Genomic DNA, 19,135 nt, shown 5'->3' on the forward strand with positions numbered 1-19,135 from the left:
TAGCCGCTTATTTTCGTTTCATTCGTTTCATGAAAATATATGTTTGATTTTTTAAATGAAATTTTCAGTTTAAATTTGTATTATAGACGTGAAATCGGTTCGTGTAAAATTCATATGAATTGTAAGAAGTTCTTATGATGTATTTTGCAGCATCCTTCTGGATATGCATGCGTTGGAACGTGAAATACATAAAAACAGTAATTTAATGCTTTTATCATTACACTTATAATTAGTTATAATATTTAATAGAAAGTTTCTGAAATGTTGAGCCAACACCTTAATTTTAACACGTGATTCGGTTCACCGAGCGGAAATTGTGCTACAGCGGAAGTTATAATATAATATGGACGAAGCACCATTCAAATATCATGTCAAGCGAATATGACGCTAAACGTGTTCTATGATTTTGAAATATATTTGTAATAAAAATTGTATATTTGTACTTTAAAACACCATGAAGTTTGCATATAAGGTAAGAAGAATGTATTTGTGATTTATGAAATAATAACTTTGTAATGGATGCTGAAATCTGTACTGTTTCTAACCTATTCTTGTTACGTACTGTATTTCAATATTGTATGTAGTTTTATACTTATCATAAATATTTTTTATAGTTCAGTAATCTGCTGGGCGCAGTTTATACTAAAGGGAATTTAATATTTTCTCGAGATGGATCTTCGGTTATTAGCCCAGTGGGAAATCGGATAACGATATATGACTTAAAAAAGTAAGTATAATATTTATTCAAGTATTTCACTCGAACAATTATGATTCCTAATCTAATAATAAATGAAATAATTTTATGAAAATTATTTTCAGTAATAAGTCTCAAACATTACCTGTGGAGAGTCGATATAATTATACTAGCATAGATTTATCACCCAATGGAGTATTACTAATTGCAATTAACGAAGGTACAATTATATCATATTATATGATTGAAGTTAGTCTTAAAATTTCAGTATAATTTTATTTGAAAATTTTTCTAATAGTGGGTGATGCTCATATAATTACCATGATTAGTAAAATGGTAATACATAAATATAGATTTCATCAACGAGTAAGATGTGTAAAATTTTCTCCAGATGGTAAACATTTTGCAGTGTGTAAACAAAATAATGGTATGTCTTTCATATAATATGTAATATATATCATGTACATATAATTAATTTTATTTATTCACTAAAATTGATTAAAAAATGATATTAATGACAATTATTTTTTCAGTATTTGTTTTTAATGCACCTGGCTTGCAAACAGCTGAATATAATCCATTTATTATGGAACATGTATTTCATACAGCTACGGATTACACAACTTTTATTAATTGGTCTTATGATTCAAAGTTATTAGCTGTTGGTTCTAGAGATATGACTATAAAAATTTACAGCTTAGAAAAATATGAAAACTTCAGATATATTAATCTTGGTGGCCATACTGATGGAATTGTAGCATGCTTTTTTGAAAAAAGGAATTATGATTTAATTACAATTAGCAGGTATGTATTTAGAATGTAATTCTCACGGAAACATTTCATTATATAATATAATATAAATATATTATAAAGAAATGGACAATTGTGTATTTGGGAGTGTACAATTGATCCAGAAGATTTAATGCCATCCAACGTACCTCCAATTAAAAGAAACAAAAAAGCAGATAGCGATGAAGAAGATGATGTTAATATTGAAAAAGCTATAGAGAAAACAGACAAACAGGTTAAAGCTCATGAACACAATTTATTGAAATCAGGTAATTTTTCTTTTATAATTTTGTATTTAATATATAAATAAATTAAAGAAGGACATAAGATATGTAATACAGATTATATTTCACAGGAGATTTAACTGAACCAATTGTAAAAGGTTCTGAAAATGAAACAAAAACCAAACAATTACGTTATACTAAATTGGGTCGTCATTATCTAGCTAATGTAGTTCAAAGCCAAAAGAAAGTAAAAATAACATTAACTGCAGCTGCATATCATCAACAGACTAATATCCTAGTAGTAGGATTCAATATTGGTGCATTTTATTTATACGAAATGCCTGATGTAAATATGATACATTCTCTAAGGTATTGTTTAATTAGTTATATTATTTAATATAGTATTTATATCTTTTTAATATTAACGTAACTTATTTTTAATAATCTCCATTTTTCAGTATATCAGACCAATATATTTCAACGATTGCCATAAATTCAACTGGTGACTGGATAGCCTTAGGATGTTCTTCAGCTGGTCAATTGTTAGTGTGGGAATGGCAAAGTGAAACTTATGCCATGAAGCAACAAAGCCACAGTAGTAATATAAACTGTTTGGCATACAGTCCTGATGGCCAATACATCATTACCGGAGGTGATGATGGGAAAGTTAAATTATGGAACACTATGAATGGATTTTGTTCTATTACATTTCAAGAACATACATCTACGATAAAAGGAGTGATATTTAGTCATAATAGAAAATTTATTGTTTCTGCATCGCTTGACGGAACTGTTAGAACATATGATTTAGCGAGGTACAGAAATTTTCGAACTCTTACCTCTCCGCGACCCGTACAGTTTTCCTGCATTGCTTTAGATTCAAGTGATGAGTTTCTTGCAGCTGGAGGCCAAGACTTCTTTGAAATTTATTTGTGGAGCGTCAAACTAGGAAAACTTTTGGAGGTATATTTCTGGAAAATATCTTAAAATTGCACACATTGAGAATTAGCGAATTAAGTTCAATTAAATAAAATTAAGAAGGATTTAAATAAGATCAATCTTTAACGTGTTAACGTTTCGAAAATTTATAGAATTTTTGCTAAAGTGTTATTGTGTATTTTGTATACTAGATATTAAGTGGACACGAAGGTCCAATCGCCAGTTTGGCATTTAATCCAAGTGTTACAAGCACGGAATTAGTATCCGTATCTTGGGACAAAACACTGAAAATATGGAATGCAATTGAAAGTGGTTCTTTACATGAAACGATACAGTTAACTGCTGATGGTTTGTATGTTACATACAAACCAAACGGTGAAGAAGTAGCAGTTGCCACTTTGGATGGGCAAATTTCATTTTTCAATTGTAAAACGGCGGTACAAATTGGTAGTATTGAAGGAAGAAATGATCTAGGCAGTGGAAGGTCTAATACTGATCTTATTACAGCTAAGCAAAGTCTTAAGGGCAAGTACGTATTTTTAAAAGTATGAACATACCATACATAATGAAATAAAAGTAATTTGGGTACAATTAAAATTACCTGAATTAAATCAAATTTTTAGGGCGTTTACTGTTCTTTGTTATTCACCTGATGGTACGTACATATTAGCTGGGGGGCAATCTAAAAATATATGCATTTATAATGTACAAGAATTTATACTTATAAAAAAGTTTGTTGTAACGCAGAATAGATCACTAGATGGAGTTGATGTAAGTAACTTTTTATGTCAACTTTAAATTATAATATTTTTACTATTTTCTGGGAGGGAATATTATTTTTCTAATAAAAATTTATTTTTACGTAGGATTTTATAAATAAACGAAAGTTAACAGAATTTGGAAACATGGCATTAGTGGAAAGACGAGGAGGAAATGCAAAGTTACGATTACCAGGCGTTAGAAGTGGAGATATGGCGAGCAGAAGTATAAAACCAGAAATTAGAGTATATAGTTTACAGTTTTCTCCAACAGGTTGAATTTATTTTTTAATTTATACCGAATATTATTATGACGTAATTTTAATAACAAACCAGTATTTACATATAGGACAGGCGTGGGCTGCGGCAACGACGGAAGGATTATTATTATATTCGTTAGATGCTGGATTGGCATTTGATCCATTTGAATTGGAATTAGGAATTACACCAGAAGCTGTGAAAAAAGCTTTGAGTCAAATGGAATACGCAAAAGGTTTGGAATTTATATATAACTTAATTTCTTTAGAATAAATAAAAATGCACTAATAAACGAAATTTTCAGCATTAATGATGGCTCTGAAGCTGAATGAAAAATTATTAATAAAATGCGTTATAGAAAATATTCCGTGCTCAGATAGTAAGTTAATAATAGTTTATTAATGTGATATTAGCCATCCAATATACTTATTATATCTCTGATTTCAGTTGATTTAACAGTAATGGTTTTATCCAATATCTATGTCGAGAAAGTTTTAAAATTCATAGCATCGGAATTGGAATTTACTAGGCATATACATTTTTATCTTCTTTGGATAGAAATTATATTGACTAGTCACGGACCAAGAATAGATACAGCTCTTCAAATGCCGATATTGCTAATGTTGCAGAAAAATATGCAAAAGAAATACGATGATTTGAGTAAACTGTTAGTATATAATTTTTATGCGTATTATTGTTTAAAAATATTAATATTCTTTTTACTATTACAGATGTGATTTCAATCAGTATACAATGAGTTATTTGAAAAAAGTTGGTGCTTATAAAGCCAAAAAAGTTGTTTCCAATGACAATTTAATGGAAACTGACGAGGAATCTGGAAAGTCTTCGGTGGAAGAAATTGAAGTTGATTAAAACGTTTTAATGATAAGATAGAATAATAAAGAAATAGATCACTATTCACATAAATATTTCATGAATACAATCATAGAACTATTTCATACACGTGTACAGCTTATTTATAAGTTTTATAGTAATCTTAAATAAATTCATCTAGTATCTTATTTGTTATTTTTATTAAATGTATATTTCAATTTAAGAAATAACATGTATTTAAAAAAATATATCAGACCTATTTACTTTCATACATTTCTAGTACAGTATATCTATATAGTCGTTTCCAGTCCTAAGGTATTATAATTATGAAAAACTATGCAATACGTGATAATTTCGCTAATAATAATTTATAGATTTTTATTTAATTATATTATGTATCTATAGCATTACGTTGCCTTCTTAAGTAAGAGTATCGGCCAATACAAAATGACAAACAGCATAAATAGTATAGGAAAACCTATTCTGCTGTAATTGTCAATTTTTTGTGACCGTGTTTTGCATACACGTATTATTGGATATTCAGTATCTAGCCACGCATTTTGTAGAAGATGTTTGCTACCAGCTCTTTTATTTCTTGCTTTTGGTATATATGTTGAGTCATAATCCCAAATACTTTGACCCTTTTCCATGGCAACTATACGCTAAAAATAATGCGGAACTTATTAGATATATAATTTTGTATGCTTTTATTATTAGTTATCCAATACAAATTTTCTAATGTTTTACGTTTTTTTTTGCTGTATTTTATTTAACGTATTACTTGACGCATTTATTGAATCTCTTGTTAACCATTAATCCGCAGACTTCTTTGATTGATTAATAGTATTGACCTTGCACAACACACGCATCTATATAAGGTGTTAAATAACTAAGGATCTAAGCAAGGCCGAGACTTAATGCAATATAAAATTGGGTAAATATTAAAAATATTTAGGTTTCGAGAAATAGTTAGAGATATATTATTTAATGTTAATATAATGGCGTATTAATAACATACAATGGTATAGAGATAAGCAGATAGAACAAGAATTAAATGATATAGTAACGTACAGGGATAATAAATTAATTTACATTTAGTATTGAAAAGATTTGGTACTCTAACTTGTACTTATGACAATAATGTCAAAATTGCTATACGAACTGTTGAGTAATGTCGGGACATTGACGATTGTAGATCATATTCCAACTGGTACTGCAAGTCGAGTACTTTTACAACAACGAATTCACCGAGAGCAGCAAATACAAACATCATGCAGCCTGCCATCCAAACATCTAGTGCCTAAACGCATAAAGATACGTTACCACAATGTTTATCGATCAATGTTTTGATATATTAATAAATCTTCGAATTATTTTGCTATCTAGAAAACTAGAGGTATTAACATCAGAATAATTTACATAAACATTGAAATAGTTTAATATATATTCGGTATCATATGTACCAAGATTGGTTTAGATTATGTGTTCAGACACAGAATGTGTCGTAATGGAACGGTTCCATTCAGACGAAGATATAGAATTCATGTTATCAGTTCATATCCGATAATGTCAGATACAAAAACAATACATATTTCTCCATCTCATACAGTAGCTATCATTTGATAATTTCAAAAGATTTCTGCCGTATAGCATTATTACGTAACAAAGATGATAAGGAAAGAAAACGTCACTGTGCCATTTACAAATAAAAATGTAGTGAAGAAGTATTAGGTATTGTTCAAAGAACTAATGAATGACGCAAATGATATGAAAATTCCATTAGAAACCAAGTTACAAGTAAGACCGTCTGAACAGAATGTCCTTATTATCATGTTCGCCTAAACATATCCTGACAAACTCAGAAATGTACTTTGTAAAACAAAACATTATTTCTGAGATGGTCAATGAGAATTTTTGTATGCTTCTATGAATATAAAGTATCCCCCTCCAGAAAAAAGAGAACAAGTGTAAAGAAGGAATAAGAAGAATTATACGGTTGAACGATTAGTAGTAATACTCTTTGAATTATATTGGAACTTACTTTCACGTAAGCAACTGGCGGAATATCGCTTTTCAGACCAGTAAACATAGTAACCAAGGTCAGCATACTGGTTACTAAAAGAGCCACACGACCAGGGATCGCATCTAAGCCCAACCAGAAGCTAAACCAAGATAACATCACAACCAACGTGGATGGTGCGAAAGTTTGTATCAGATGATGACCAATTTGCCTCTCGAATCGGAAAAATACTACCAGTCGTGAAAAATTTCCTGTAAATTATAGTATATATGAAATATATAATATGAAATATATATATATATATGTCTGGATATCACCGTTCTACATCGAAACAAAAATCGTACCACTTTTTTCGAGCATATAATCAACAGTTTCTTCAGCAACCACCGGCTTCCCGATATCATATTGTAAAAGCTTCAGTTCTGGATTCACCGTGACTGCGCCCAATCCCCATCTTAAGCGTAACTTCTGTTTGTGATAGGAAACTATCGCGAGTAATGCAGTTTTCCAAGTTAAAGTAGTGAATATGTTGAGTTTTGGGATTATAGAAATGGATGGTGGTCGGATAGAAATGAATTAGAATATTACAAGAGCCCACAGTATGAGATTACAAGGTCGTTTCAATATTTAAGATTTGAATATTTGAACATTCTCATTTTAATAATATAATATTTAAATATGAACTTATACAATTGACTATTTGTTGATACCAAATAATAAATAATAAAATAAAATTAATGAAATTAAACAATGCGTGTTTAAATAATAAAATTAAACAAAGTTTTAAGGGATTAATTGGTAATGAATATAAATATAAAGAAGCGTGGCATATTAATAAGAAGATTGAATTAAGAAGCAGGTGTTTCTACATCAACAGTTCAACAGTGTATATACGCACTAGATCTTAAATGACTATGCAATAGATCTTAAATGATTCCATTCCGTTCCATTCTCCATTGAAATTTTAAATATAAATTGCAATAATTTGTTTCGACAATGATCTATCGCTAACTGCTGCAAGACTTCTGTGACGTTCTACAGTCTAGAGCTGCATACAAGGTGTACCAATAAATTTATTCATCTACATTCACATCATTTGTGTTATTTTTAGAGATATGAAGAAACTTGCCAGTAACAATTTTCTACATGTTTCTCCAATATGATTAAACCGCGGATATTCATGTAAATTTTTATTTTTATCGTTACAATTAAAAGAACAGTCTAACTAAGTATGATTAAAGCGAGGAATGATTAATTGAAAAAAATAATAAAAATGCAGGAATGTGACATATCCTGTTAGCAAGTCTTGTTCCGTTATTGAACTTACAACTTTCTATGTAGATAGGACATATTTGAATGTCCATTGGGTAGAGTTGAAATTCCATTTGGCAGGCGATGATGGCATGCATCCGTGCTGAATACTTGACCGTTTTGTTTCTATATAACGTAACAGATGAGAATTTGTGATTTAACGCCGCAATTTCTGAAAAAGAAAATGATTTTAATTCATTATTAGATACTTCAAAGTTTCATGGTCACTTTAAGACTACTGTAAGATCAAACATGTTTTAGACAAAAACATATTAAAGTCATTATGAAAGTACATTTAGATTACTTGAAGATCATTTCAAGGCTACTTCAACGTTATTCAGAATTTTACGGATCATTAACTCGTATAATATCCATATCAGGTAGATCGTCATCGGTTTTTCGACGAATGCCAGATACAATATGAATATTTATTATTAGATAAGTAGTGAAAGATATAATAAATGATTAATAAAAGACTTCAACAGAGTATTAGAAAGTTTAGTCAATATAGATAGGAAATAGTTGTTTATTTATCATCCTTGTGCTACATTGTATCAAATATCAGTGTTACTCCTTTCAATTTTATAATATTGTGAACTTTCATTTGTAGTAGAACTGGAAGTGCAATGTTATTGTCTATACGTGCAGTTAGTAACGTTTTAGAAATTTTAATCTAACATTATTTGCACATGTCTTTATATGATCCATATATATAGCATTTATGACAAAAATTACCAGAAACTTTCGCGTTTAAGAAGTAAAGATCTGGCTGCCATAAACTGTCGAAGAATTCAGGAGGCAGTGTCACGTAATCGTCACCCTCCTCGAAAATCTCGTCCGGCATATCAAGTCGAGATTCGATCCAACTCTGACGAACGAACATGTCTACCCTATTTGATGTAATTCTGTTATTTCTGTGGCAACTGTTGAATACGTAACATGTAATTATTTGAAATAGTAAAACACAAATAGATAATATATCGACTGGAAGTTATTCAATATATGTATTATACAATATTATATTCCCAACATAAAAATATTTATTATGTAGGAGTAAAGGATGGCTATTTATTATTTAATTCGGCTATTATAAAAAAGGACCGCAACTCAAAAAAGCTTACTACCTAAGTAATATGTATAGAGTTATTAGTGCTATAGTGATAGTAAATTATATTTAGTAAAACGAAATCAATTAAAATAGGTCGAATCTATCTAGTGAAATATTATTTGCACATTTTTTAATATACTTTAGCGTGCAAAACACGTGCATATCAATCAGTAGCATGATCTCCACTCACCGGAAATCCATATCCTCTACATTTATTGAATTGATATCAGCTACAAAGATATTGAAGTCCACTACCACTGGAAAACCTTGCTTCGATGGAGGCCTGATCTCTGCGTTGTTTTTTCGCATTTAACCCATGTTGATTAGCGTACAATTACACGTACAATCATACAAACCGCGCATATACAAGGTGCCCTATTTAGCGTGACCAAAATAACTTTTCAAAAAATATGATCTTTAATAATCAAAATGGGACACCTTGGATAGTGGCTATTATATCTAAAAAGTATTCACACATACCCATGTCTTTCAATGAAACGTACTTTGATTCAGGTCTGCATTTCATTTCCACGACACCAGATTTTTGTAATTGCATAAAAGTACGTTTAGGTTAGTAGGAAACATATATTTAGGCCTACTTAATCAGTGTATGTTACAATTACATAAGTACGGAAATATCAAAATAAGTAGCAACAGAATACAAATATTAGTTTCACTACTCACTATACGTATACATGGTACTTTCAAAAAAATTTACAATTCTAATACTATGTATACGTATAATCGTGACATAAGCTAATAGTTCGTTCGAAAAAAGAAAAAAAATATATATATATATATTTATGTGGAATGCATTTTTTGTATATATATTATTCAAAGAAAAGATATTTCATTGAATTGTTGACTAACCTTTCACGTAATACTCCGGTAGAACTATCCTCGACTTTAATGTGGAGTTTTTCGCGTCATCGGTCAAGAAGCTATGAAAAAATTATAAAAGATAGAAGGTAAAATTATAAAAGAATTTATACAAATATTTACAATATTTTGGAAAATATACAAAAGGAGCTATACGAAAGAATATATAAAATGTGAAAACTAGTAAACGTGAAAGAAATATTGTATGTGACGAAAGGTTTCTTTCAAAATATTTTTAAATTGCAAGTACGATGAAGCAAAATACATTTCGAAAGTTGCAAACTTATTACTTTTTGATTAATATTTTAGTGAGAGACAATGGGCTTTTTTAGCTATAATACCTCGCACTAGAACGCACTTCCGCGAAAAGTTTCAGACATGAATAAAAAAGTATTGTTAGGATCGTGTTCTTCATCCTAAGATTTCGACAACTGCCGATGCATTTTGATCAGTCATCCTACCAGTTACGACGCGTTCCAATTAACCTATTACAATGGCAGTTACACGCAATCTATTTCAATTGCAAATGCTGTCGAATATCTTCAGTACAATATAGTAGTTATTACCTTTTTTTGTAGTTGCGCAACGATCCTGCGAAAAAGGTTATACAGTCACCGTCATATTGTTAAACGCAGTGATATTGTTCCTAAATAATTGCTTCCTAAAATATCGAATTAACATGATCCATTTTTTCAGGATAATCTATTTTATTTAATGAAACTTTTCTCTTATGAAAAAAAAGATATGAATTCTCTTGAGATTCTTCATTCGGAAAGTCATTCTAAAAAGAATTGTGATTATAGAACTGTAATTATATATTATATTTTTATTAATGATTATAATTACTTCATTCTTTTATATCATTATTTTATACAAAATTTCTGAAATAAGGGAATAAATTCATTGATCACTACTATAGTATGTATTTGGGACAATTTTCATTAAGGTTATGGTATATTAGTAAAAAGCTTAAGAGTGGAGGAATCCAATAAAAAGGTTTTGGCTACCGCAAATCTCGATTTTTGGAACGTCTATTTGTCCAGATGAGCGATCGGGTGGTTACAAAGTATGGATGCTTAAGATGCAGTATAAGAATGTACTTTGTTAGATTAAGTTAAGTTTAGGTCAATTATTTTCTAAGTAGAAATTTTGTAATAGTCACAACACCTTTTGTTGAGCTTCTTAAAAACTTAGAATAAAGCTTCTTTGTGACTTTAGGTATTGATACAATGACGATTAGATTAGACATCGTACTGATATAAAAGTAAGATTTTTACAAAAGAGTAAAAAATTCCATAAGAAAATAGGCGACCACAGTATCAACTTTCTTTTATCTTATCTTTTCTTCATTTTTCCTTTATCTCATTTTAATTTAGCTATTGATACTTATGGATTTCCAAATTTATCAAGTGACTTGAGCGCCACTGCTTTTTGGTATGAAAATTTGTTTTACGAAACTATTTTGTAACGCTGTTAAAAAGAAAAAGGGAAAAAGATAAAGGAGGAAAGATGAAAGGTTGCAATCATCCGAGATCTACCTTCGTGAATTTATCACTATGGCTTTCGAATAAGTTCGTGCCTAGATCTAGACACAGTGGAGGTCAGATCAAAGGACGGATTTGTATGATCATGCTTAAGCGAGATATTGTGACAATTCTACATATGTATGTGATGTGAATCTTGTAGTGACGTGTACTAGAAACGCTGTCACACGTTATTTCTTCTTATACACACAGGGTGTTTCAACAGATTTGTATACAAGTTCTATTAAAACTAGAAAAGAATAATAGAATGAATGGTACATATATAATAATATCATAAATATGACAAGTCTTTAACATAGCAACATAGTAAGATCTCAATTACAGCGCTAATGAAATTTCATAATATTTCATATGCCACATATAATACATATATTTATATAAAGCATCTATATGTGTAAATTATTTCGTGTGTCATTGTATATACTTCGTCTCTAATTAAATGCATAGATGAAGAAAACTGAATTAACGGATTTTTCAATTTTATTCCTATTTATCGACGCATATGCATATGGTTCTATGCCAATGGTGTCTGATTAGAGTACACAATCATAGAGGGCAGTGATGGCGCAATTAAGAATTGTCTGCAAAAAAATGTGAAATTTAAAAAATTTTTTCATTTATTTAAGATTTATTAAGAATACAGCCAGGAAGAAATCACGATTAATTTATTATTGTCAAATATATTCATGCTAGTACATATATAAGTTACTTCTTATTTATTATCTATAAACCTCTAAATCGATAAATTGATTGATAAATAAAGATAAAATCCATATCTAATATTACATAATTTCACTGTTTGCATAAATCAAACAATGAAAATTTACGTATTAGTTTATTGATTGCGATTAGATTATAGTAATTCTCTTTTCAACGATAGAGAATGTAAGTAATTGATTATATTAACAAGTAATAAAATTCGACATTATACAAATAAAGAAGAATTCTTTTAATCCACAAAATTCATTAAGCCTAATCAAATAAAATTCAAATCTCTTCGATATATAAATCAAAATTTACCAATTTTGTCAAAAAGATATTGTTCTCTTTATAACAATTTTATTCATTTTTTTAAATTGTTTAATTAGTATATGGATTAATAACTCTCCTCCACATAATTTCAATTCCGTTCAGGCAATATAAAAACTCAATCCATCATTCAAGATGCCCATATCCCATTAAAATACCTTTCTATATTTCCGTAAGTCTCAATAAGTTGTTCATAAGCCTAAACGAAATTAGATCAGGGGAGTTCCCAGTGGTAATCTAGAATGTTGTTGCAGACAGGTTTCTAAATCGAACAACTTGCTTTTAAGCTCAGATAAGACGTAAAATACATGTATACCAGCATAGCCAAGAGAAGGAAAAGAAAAAAGAAGAGAGAGTGAGTGGTACTGCTAAACAGACGTCAAAAGAGAGCCTGAAATTCCAATCTCTCGACTTCTCACTGGAATTCCCACTTCCCCAGAAACTGACTGCTATAAGAAGACAACGGTACTAGACATCACAGTAGTGTAAAATATGACTTCGTAATGCAGGAACATGTAAAGTTTGCATAATCGTTATTATCATACACACCGATATCACATATTAATGTTAGATCAAATTAAAAATACTGAGTTCTAGAAATTTTTGTTGAAGATGAATGTTTTAGAAGTTTTGAAGACTATAGGAACTTAATGTTAACGAATCGGGTAATGCATATTTTATTTAAAATATAGAAAATTAAAAAATAAAATTAATAAAATACAGAAATTAAAAAATTCGAAAAGTTGAAAATTGAGAAATTGAAAAACTTAAAAATTCGGAAATTTGGAAATTTGAAAGACTGAAAAATTCAAAGAGTCAAAGAAGAGCCCGAGATTCCGATATTCTAACTTCTCCATGGAATTTCCCCTTCTCCAGGATATGATATTTGCGAGAAGGCAACGACACCAGCATCCACATGCACCACGATTAGACATTACAGTAGTCTAAAACTTGACCTCGATCAGCGACCTCGATGAGTCTTCCTCTCGTCCACTTTTCCCTGATTTCTTTCCGTGGTTCGATTTAACTTGATCTACCGTTTGGATGTAAACTAAGCTTAAACGATGTATCCCAGTCAATTACATGATCTCTGTAATTTAACTTAATATTAGTATCCCGTAGAGATAAGAACATAGTAAAAATTTGTGAAAAGTATAGTAACAATTCCACGAAGTAATTGTAATGATTTTGTATAAAGATGTATAGATAAATAGTATTATTTAATAATATTTAATGTACTTAAATAATTCCGAAATTATACCCATAGTGTTATTAATAAAAATTTAGATAATGAAGCATTACATATTTCGAATATTCGAAATAACGCAGATTCGAGACAATCGAATAATCAAATTTTTGGAATAGCGAAATGATTTATATTAAATTTCACACAAGAAAATAATCCGTGGCCATAAAAAATTACAAAGCAAAAACCATCGCCTATATAGAAAATTATACTTAACAGCAAGGGAGTCGATAACCTACATAAAAGGAACATAATATACATATAATTTCCTAGAAACTATTTGAAAGTCGTGTTTCGCGACGTGAACAACTATCGTTGACAAACGAAAATCATCGGTCACTTCCGCACACCATCTAGAGAACACTATACGTTGATTGATGTTAAAAGCTCTCTTTCTCTGGAATCTTCACAGATAGCATAATATTAAGTCATTCGCTCCACAATTATTATCCTTCCTATCGATTTTGAGTAACTAAATTTTATTATTTTCCAGTTTTTTAACCAATTGGAATAGCCATTGATCTAATAATAAAGCTGTATCGCATATATATAAATCCGTATCGATTCGGATCCAAATTTTTAATAACTATCTCATACTTACTTACTATGTATGCGGATCATTGTCGTGCAGTATCTGATAAATTATTTTCTCACTTATATCAAATTATTGAGAATAAGGTATTGAAGGTAAATTTTAAACGAATAAGTTTGTAGTAAATTTGTAAACAACTTGACCATTTAATACATCGAAATTCATTTAAAAAGAATAGAGATCTTTGTCTTTTTTTAAGTTATAAACATTAGCTATAAGATTTATAAACCTTGCATCGGAACTGCGCTTTCTCGTGTCCACCACATACAAACGACATAGGTAATCAAGAGTTTATTACCTTAAGCGTTAAGTGACTTCAGTTGAAGAAATCCAATCAAATTGATTGTGAGTTAGTGGAACGAGACAGTCAGCGTGAACCATCTTGAATCGATTCTTCCGTTAACTGCAAGAATAATCTTTTATTTTGAGATCTACTAATTTAAAAATTTAGAGTTAACACTTTTGCATAAATTTACACAATTTAAAATATCTATATAATAATTCAGATACAATTTAGAACATTTACATAGTCGTCACATTATATATCTAAAATTTAATTCCATACAAACCTACAAATATAAATATAGCATTTGTAAAAATAAAAATTTTCTATGTTCAAATCAAATTTATGAATATAAAATTCTTAGAAGTATCAACCAATTTGAATGACAACAACCGCTCCAAAATTATATATACAAGTTTCCTCAAACATATCACGTTAATCTAAATAGTTGCATAAAACAAATTCGCACCAGACAATATATTTACTCAATTTCCCCTAGAAAACACATTTCAAGCAACGGTGTAGGCGGAAGCACAAACAGCGACTGGGTACACGACAAAAAGCCTCAACGACGCAACATAGCTAGAAAGTCACGGTTGTATGACCGTTGAGCTTGTCCCATTTACGCTTCTCTCCTCAAACATAAAAGTCACACGTTTAAACACCTATACACGCTTCTATATTTTTCATTCTCATGGAAATATCAACGCCGTCAGCTGGCGTCGATATTTTTATACATATCTAGTGCTCGTAGCCAGAAGTTGCATTGGTTTATCGGTAACGCGCCTGTGGTGAAATCTCGTTGCTCGCAAAAAGACAGCTACTATAGTTTCCTATCCGTTCTAAAGATAATTTAAGAATGTTTTCGTGCGCCTCGCTGTCGCTATTAATTATGGAGAATGCAGCATTTCTTTTATGCTTGAATGCTTCGGCGTTTTGTAACATTCTGTAAGATGTCGATGTAACAGAATATATTGTTTCAGGTATAAGGAAATGCGTCTGTTCCAGGGCCATGTAAGGTTTGCGCGATTATTGCTAGAAAAAGTTAAGAAGGTGTATTTGAGAAACTTTCGTTGGAGAGGCGTGTTTTCTTTCTGTAGTCTTAAACAATGTAAATTTAGAAGTAATAAGGCTTAGAACTTTGAAAATTTGAAAGTTAAGCAATTTTTAAATTTGAAAATTCGAAACCTTGCATACATAAGTCTATAAACCTTTTATTTTAAATAATCTTAGTTCAATTTAACATATTATTTGATATATTGTAAAAAAAGCTAATAATAACTTATGAAAACTTAAATAATCAAGAAAAGTTAAATGTGTGCTACTGGAATAATATTAATGTGAAATATCTTTCAACATCGTTGCTATGTAATTTCTCTGACATATGCACAAATCACGGAGCGGGACATGCTGTAGATTCGCGAGCACTTTCTCTACCACAGATGCAATGTTATCGTTGCTCTCTAATAAAAATTTATATTCTTCCTTAATTATAAACATAAATTGCTCACAATCTACTAATTAAAATAATACATAAATTTTCTATCTTTAATAAAACTATCTTTAATAAAACTTATTTTCATTTTATTGTACACATTTAAAGTACATATATTGTATATGTGTACTTTATTTTAATGACGGGTCGGTTTTCAAGACAACAATTTAGTTAGTTAGATTATGTTCTTTTTACGCGAGTACCGTTAGTTATAACTTAAGAAAAATGGTGAATTACATATGAGGTACATCATTCAGCGCAGTCAGCTAAAATAATTCATTGAGTTTTCAATGTTGTAAATTTTCGAACTTTTAAATTTATATGTCTATCTTTTCAAAGGAACTCCTTTTGTTAGCAAGATGTTGCAATTCAATCGGAACGGAAACTCAACGGAATACAATTCAATCGGACAAGAACAGAATCTCATTAGGGACATCTAATATAACTGTATACAATATAGCTATCAGTATACGGTAAGCTTTTACGTACTTATAGTTCGAGAAAGCGTAATATAATCCCTAATTTTTCTTTGTGTGAGATGCTAGCTCCTCTTGTTGCATGTAAATCCGACTTCTATCGATCTGAATCACTTTTTAACATTCTAACCTTTCAATACTTGAATTATTTTATTTTGTGTAATCGTCTAACTCATTTCATTTATAATCCTTTCTCTCCTTGGTATCTTTTCCATAACTATTTTTTCTTCCATCGAGATACTATTTAAATATTTATGATAATATGATGCACTATTCTTTTTTAAATCATGGGAATTTCTTTTTGTGTCTTTTATTCATGCAGTGGGCTTCTGTAGAGTATTCATTATTCTACATATTAACAACACATGAACCATTTACATTTTTCAGTAATATTGTATTTACCTAACTTTTATACATTATTTCACTGTTTGATCGTTAATGGGTTAACTGAAAATTAACAACATGTCCCTCATGTCATGTTATTGGTTTCGTGAGAACAATCGTGTCTATTTTACACTTGCACCTGAAGAGGTCTGTCCTGAAGAAGTAGACTGTTATGTCTATGAAATGTCGACGCAAAGTGCAATTACAAGTGCAAGTGCAAATTATTATCGCGAAAGCTTGCAATCTAAAATGTCCTTAATGTTTAAACCTTTACATTCAAAAACAATTAATTCTGTAATTTTTATTTAAGTCTATAAGAAATAAAAGTACCTATCAGCTTTTTTCCTGATGTTATGACTGCCATTGTGTTTCCTGATTTTTAAACTGTCATACAGTAAACTTCTTGCCACATAGTTTCCCGCGGAATAAAAAGCATGGTGTTCTCTGGAATGTGCCAATTATCGTAGAAATCGTGTCGAGTTCGAACAACCAATCAGAGCCGAAATAGAAAAAAGCGAGGTCTAAAGGACGACCAATCAGGAAGCGGATATGCGTTAATTAATTTTTACGAGTGAATACATATTTGCGAACAATTATTTGTCAAATGTGATTTCTTTACTTTCGTTCTTTGACGTCATAATATGTATTTTCTATATCCATCAAGCTTACGTGATACGAAAAACGTAGATAACTTTATGTTTCCATGTGAGCTGATTTATCGAATCGGCACAATTTTTATTATGCAGCACGAACTTTAAATAAATTATATATGAATTCGAATTCAAGAAGAGTATTATTAATGAGGTTAAATTTAATAGTAATTCCTTAGAATTCACTAATTACATAATTTTACCTCTTAAATGTATCAATTTTAAAGTTTCAAATTAGAAAATTTTTGTTTAGATAAGGTTAAAGGTTAGGAATTAGCTAACATCAAACTTTACAAATATGAATGATAATATGTAACAATGTATAAAAAAACATAAGAGATATATGGATAAATAAATTACTGTGTCTAAAATATTGTTATCCATCTTTCTCTATTAATTGATTACTTAATCTTTTTATTATAGCAAATCGGTAAATTGTTATCACTGACATTTTAATATTAGATTAGCTGTTTATACGTAGTCCACAAAATACATATAATAGTTGTTTATAATATACATGTAAGAATAGATTCAGAGTAATTACTAACGTATAATTTTTTATAATTCAATTAATTTAAAAACAATTACAAATACGTTCCGTACAATACTTTCACGCGAATTTCTACTCAGCGTGTACCACTAGTTGCACACATTATGATAATATGTATTATATAATTTAAAACAAAAATATTATCGGTGGTGTATACTTATAGGTGGCACGAAACGTATTAAAGATTATATTAGTTTGAAAAATTTATAAAGCCCATTATAATATACGAAATAAATAAAGAAACTAAGAAAGTGTGTAAAATACATATTCAAAATTACTATTATAACATAAATATAATTTTACAAAGGAGGACAACAGTACCGGTAAATACAGGTCCAAAATCCAGTCCAGAGTCCGAAGTCCAAAGAATAAATAGATACACAATGAATAATTGTTACTATCTGTTGAATACCCAAAAACGGTTGACATCATCACTTCGTAAATTCATTCAAAAACTAATCCTAAACGAATTTATTTTAACTCCAATGACACAATCGAGGAACGATGAGGAGCGCAACTCATCTGCGCCAGATTCTGGATTTAAACGAAACTGTACATACATACACATATATTTCATTAAATATCCTATAGCATTAAATGCACATGAACAATAAAACGGCTATGCATATTGTAAATATCAAATGTATCCAAAACACTAAACTACTTTCATAAGAATCTACAGTAAATTTCGTTCTATGCATCCATGTGGTAATATATAGTAAGGGTTAATATATTATATCCATATTGGTTACAATTGATTACGAATATACAAATGAAGAGCATACATCATAAGAACTAATAAGAAGTATACAGTGGACTGTAACTGTGAACCATCCGATTGGTCACTTCCTTTATTGCATGAACCTTGATATTTAGATGTTTCTTCAATCCTGTTTTGTACAACAATCGAAGTTCTATTGTACATGTTTGATTGTTCTAACATATTCATCAGAATATGGTTTTTCAGAATCCATTGTAACCAAACGGTATCCTACGTTCATCCTAATATCCCATACAATACGACGTGAGCTCCCCTTAGTTAGCAGTTGTATTGATTTCTATGATGGCGGCC

At 29.9% G+C, this 19,135-nt stretch overlaps 2 protein-coding genes and 1 long non-coding RNA gene across 7 annotated transcripts; 1 reads left to right on the forward strand and 2 right to left on the reverse strand.

The window, feature by feature from the left end:
• The first annotated feature begins 317 nt into the window (after nucleotides 1-317).
• On the forward strand, nucleotides 318-4,684 carry LOC138188318 (periodic tryptophan protein 2 homolog). The gene is made up of 15 exons (XM_069129982.1): nucleotides 318-472; nucleotides 615-727; nucleotides 820-914; nucleotides 993-1,121; nucleotides 1,228-1,498; nucleotides 1,568-1,752; nucleotides 1,839-2,076; nucleotides 2,166-2,670; nucleotides 2,838-3,175; nucleotides 3,270-3,417; nucleotides 3,513-3,678; nucleotides 3,754-3,897; nucleotides 3,967-4,041; nucleotides 4,110-4,329; nucleotides 4,394-4,684. Exons 1-15 carry the CDS (start codon nucleotides 455-457, stop codon nucleotides 4,533-4,535), a joined length of 2,787 nt encoding a protein of 928 aa, XP_068986083.1. The 5' UTR covers nucleotides 318-454; the 3' UTR covers nucleotides 4,536-4,684.
• alka (glycine receptor subunit alpha alkaliphile) lies at nucleotides 4,630-10,344 on the reverse strand. Of its 4 annotated transcripts, XM_069130012.1 has the most exons (10): nucleotides 10,156-10,226; nucleotides 9,806-9,876; nucleotides 9,416-9,450; nucleotides 9,126-9,225; nucleotides 8,563-8,717; nucleotides 7,844-7,999; nucleotides 6,861-7,001; nucleotides 6,538-6,767; nucleotides 5,659-5,796; nucleotides 4,633-5,158 (listed from the first exon to the last, which is right to left on the reverse strand). In XM_069130012.1, exons 3-10 carry the CDS (start codon nucleotides 9,417-9,419, stop codon nucleotides 4,904-4,906), a joined length of 1,179 nt encoding a protein of 392 aa, XP_068986113.1. In that variant the 5' UTR covers nucleotides 9,420-9,450; nucleotides 9,806-9,876; nucleotides 10,156-10,226; the 3' UTR covers nucleotides 4,633-4,903. The 4 variants fall into 4 exon arrangements, with proteins under 4 accessions (XP_068986106.1, XP_068986117.1, XP_068986113.1 ...); XM_069129995.1 differs by lacking the exon at nucleotides 9,416-9,450 and having other exon boundaries at nucleotides 10,156-10,331; XM_069130005.1 differs by lacking the exons at nucleotides 5,659-5,796; nucleotides 9,416-9,450 and having other exon boundaries at nucleotides 4,630-5,158; nucleotides 10,156-10,341.
• A 2,802-nt stretch (nucleotides 10,345-13,146) lies between these two features.
• On the reverse strand, nucleotides 13,147-15,139 carry LOC138189578 (uncharacterized). 2 transcript variants are annotated; one of them, XR_011176071.1, is made up of 3 exons: nucleotides 14,978-15,139; nucleotides 14,524-14,628; nucleotides 13,147-13,477 (listed from the first exon to the last, which is right to left on the reverse strand). It is a non-coding gene; the product is annotated as an uncharacterized LOC138189578 (long non-coding RNA). The 2 variants fall into 2 exon arrangements; XR_011176070.1 differs by having other exon boundaries at nucleotides 13,147-14,267.
• Between the last annotated feature and the right edge of the window lie 3,996 nt (nucleotides 15,140-19,135).

Source organism: Bombus flavifrons, chromosome 2, assembly GCF_040668555.2.
Source record: "Bombus flavifrons isolate JBK064 chromosome 2, iyBomFlav1_principal, whole genome shotgun sequence".
Classification (NCBI taxonomy): Eukaryota; Metazoa; Arthropoda; class Insecta; order Hymenoptera; family Apidae; genus Bombus; species Bombus flavifrons.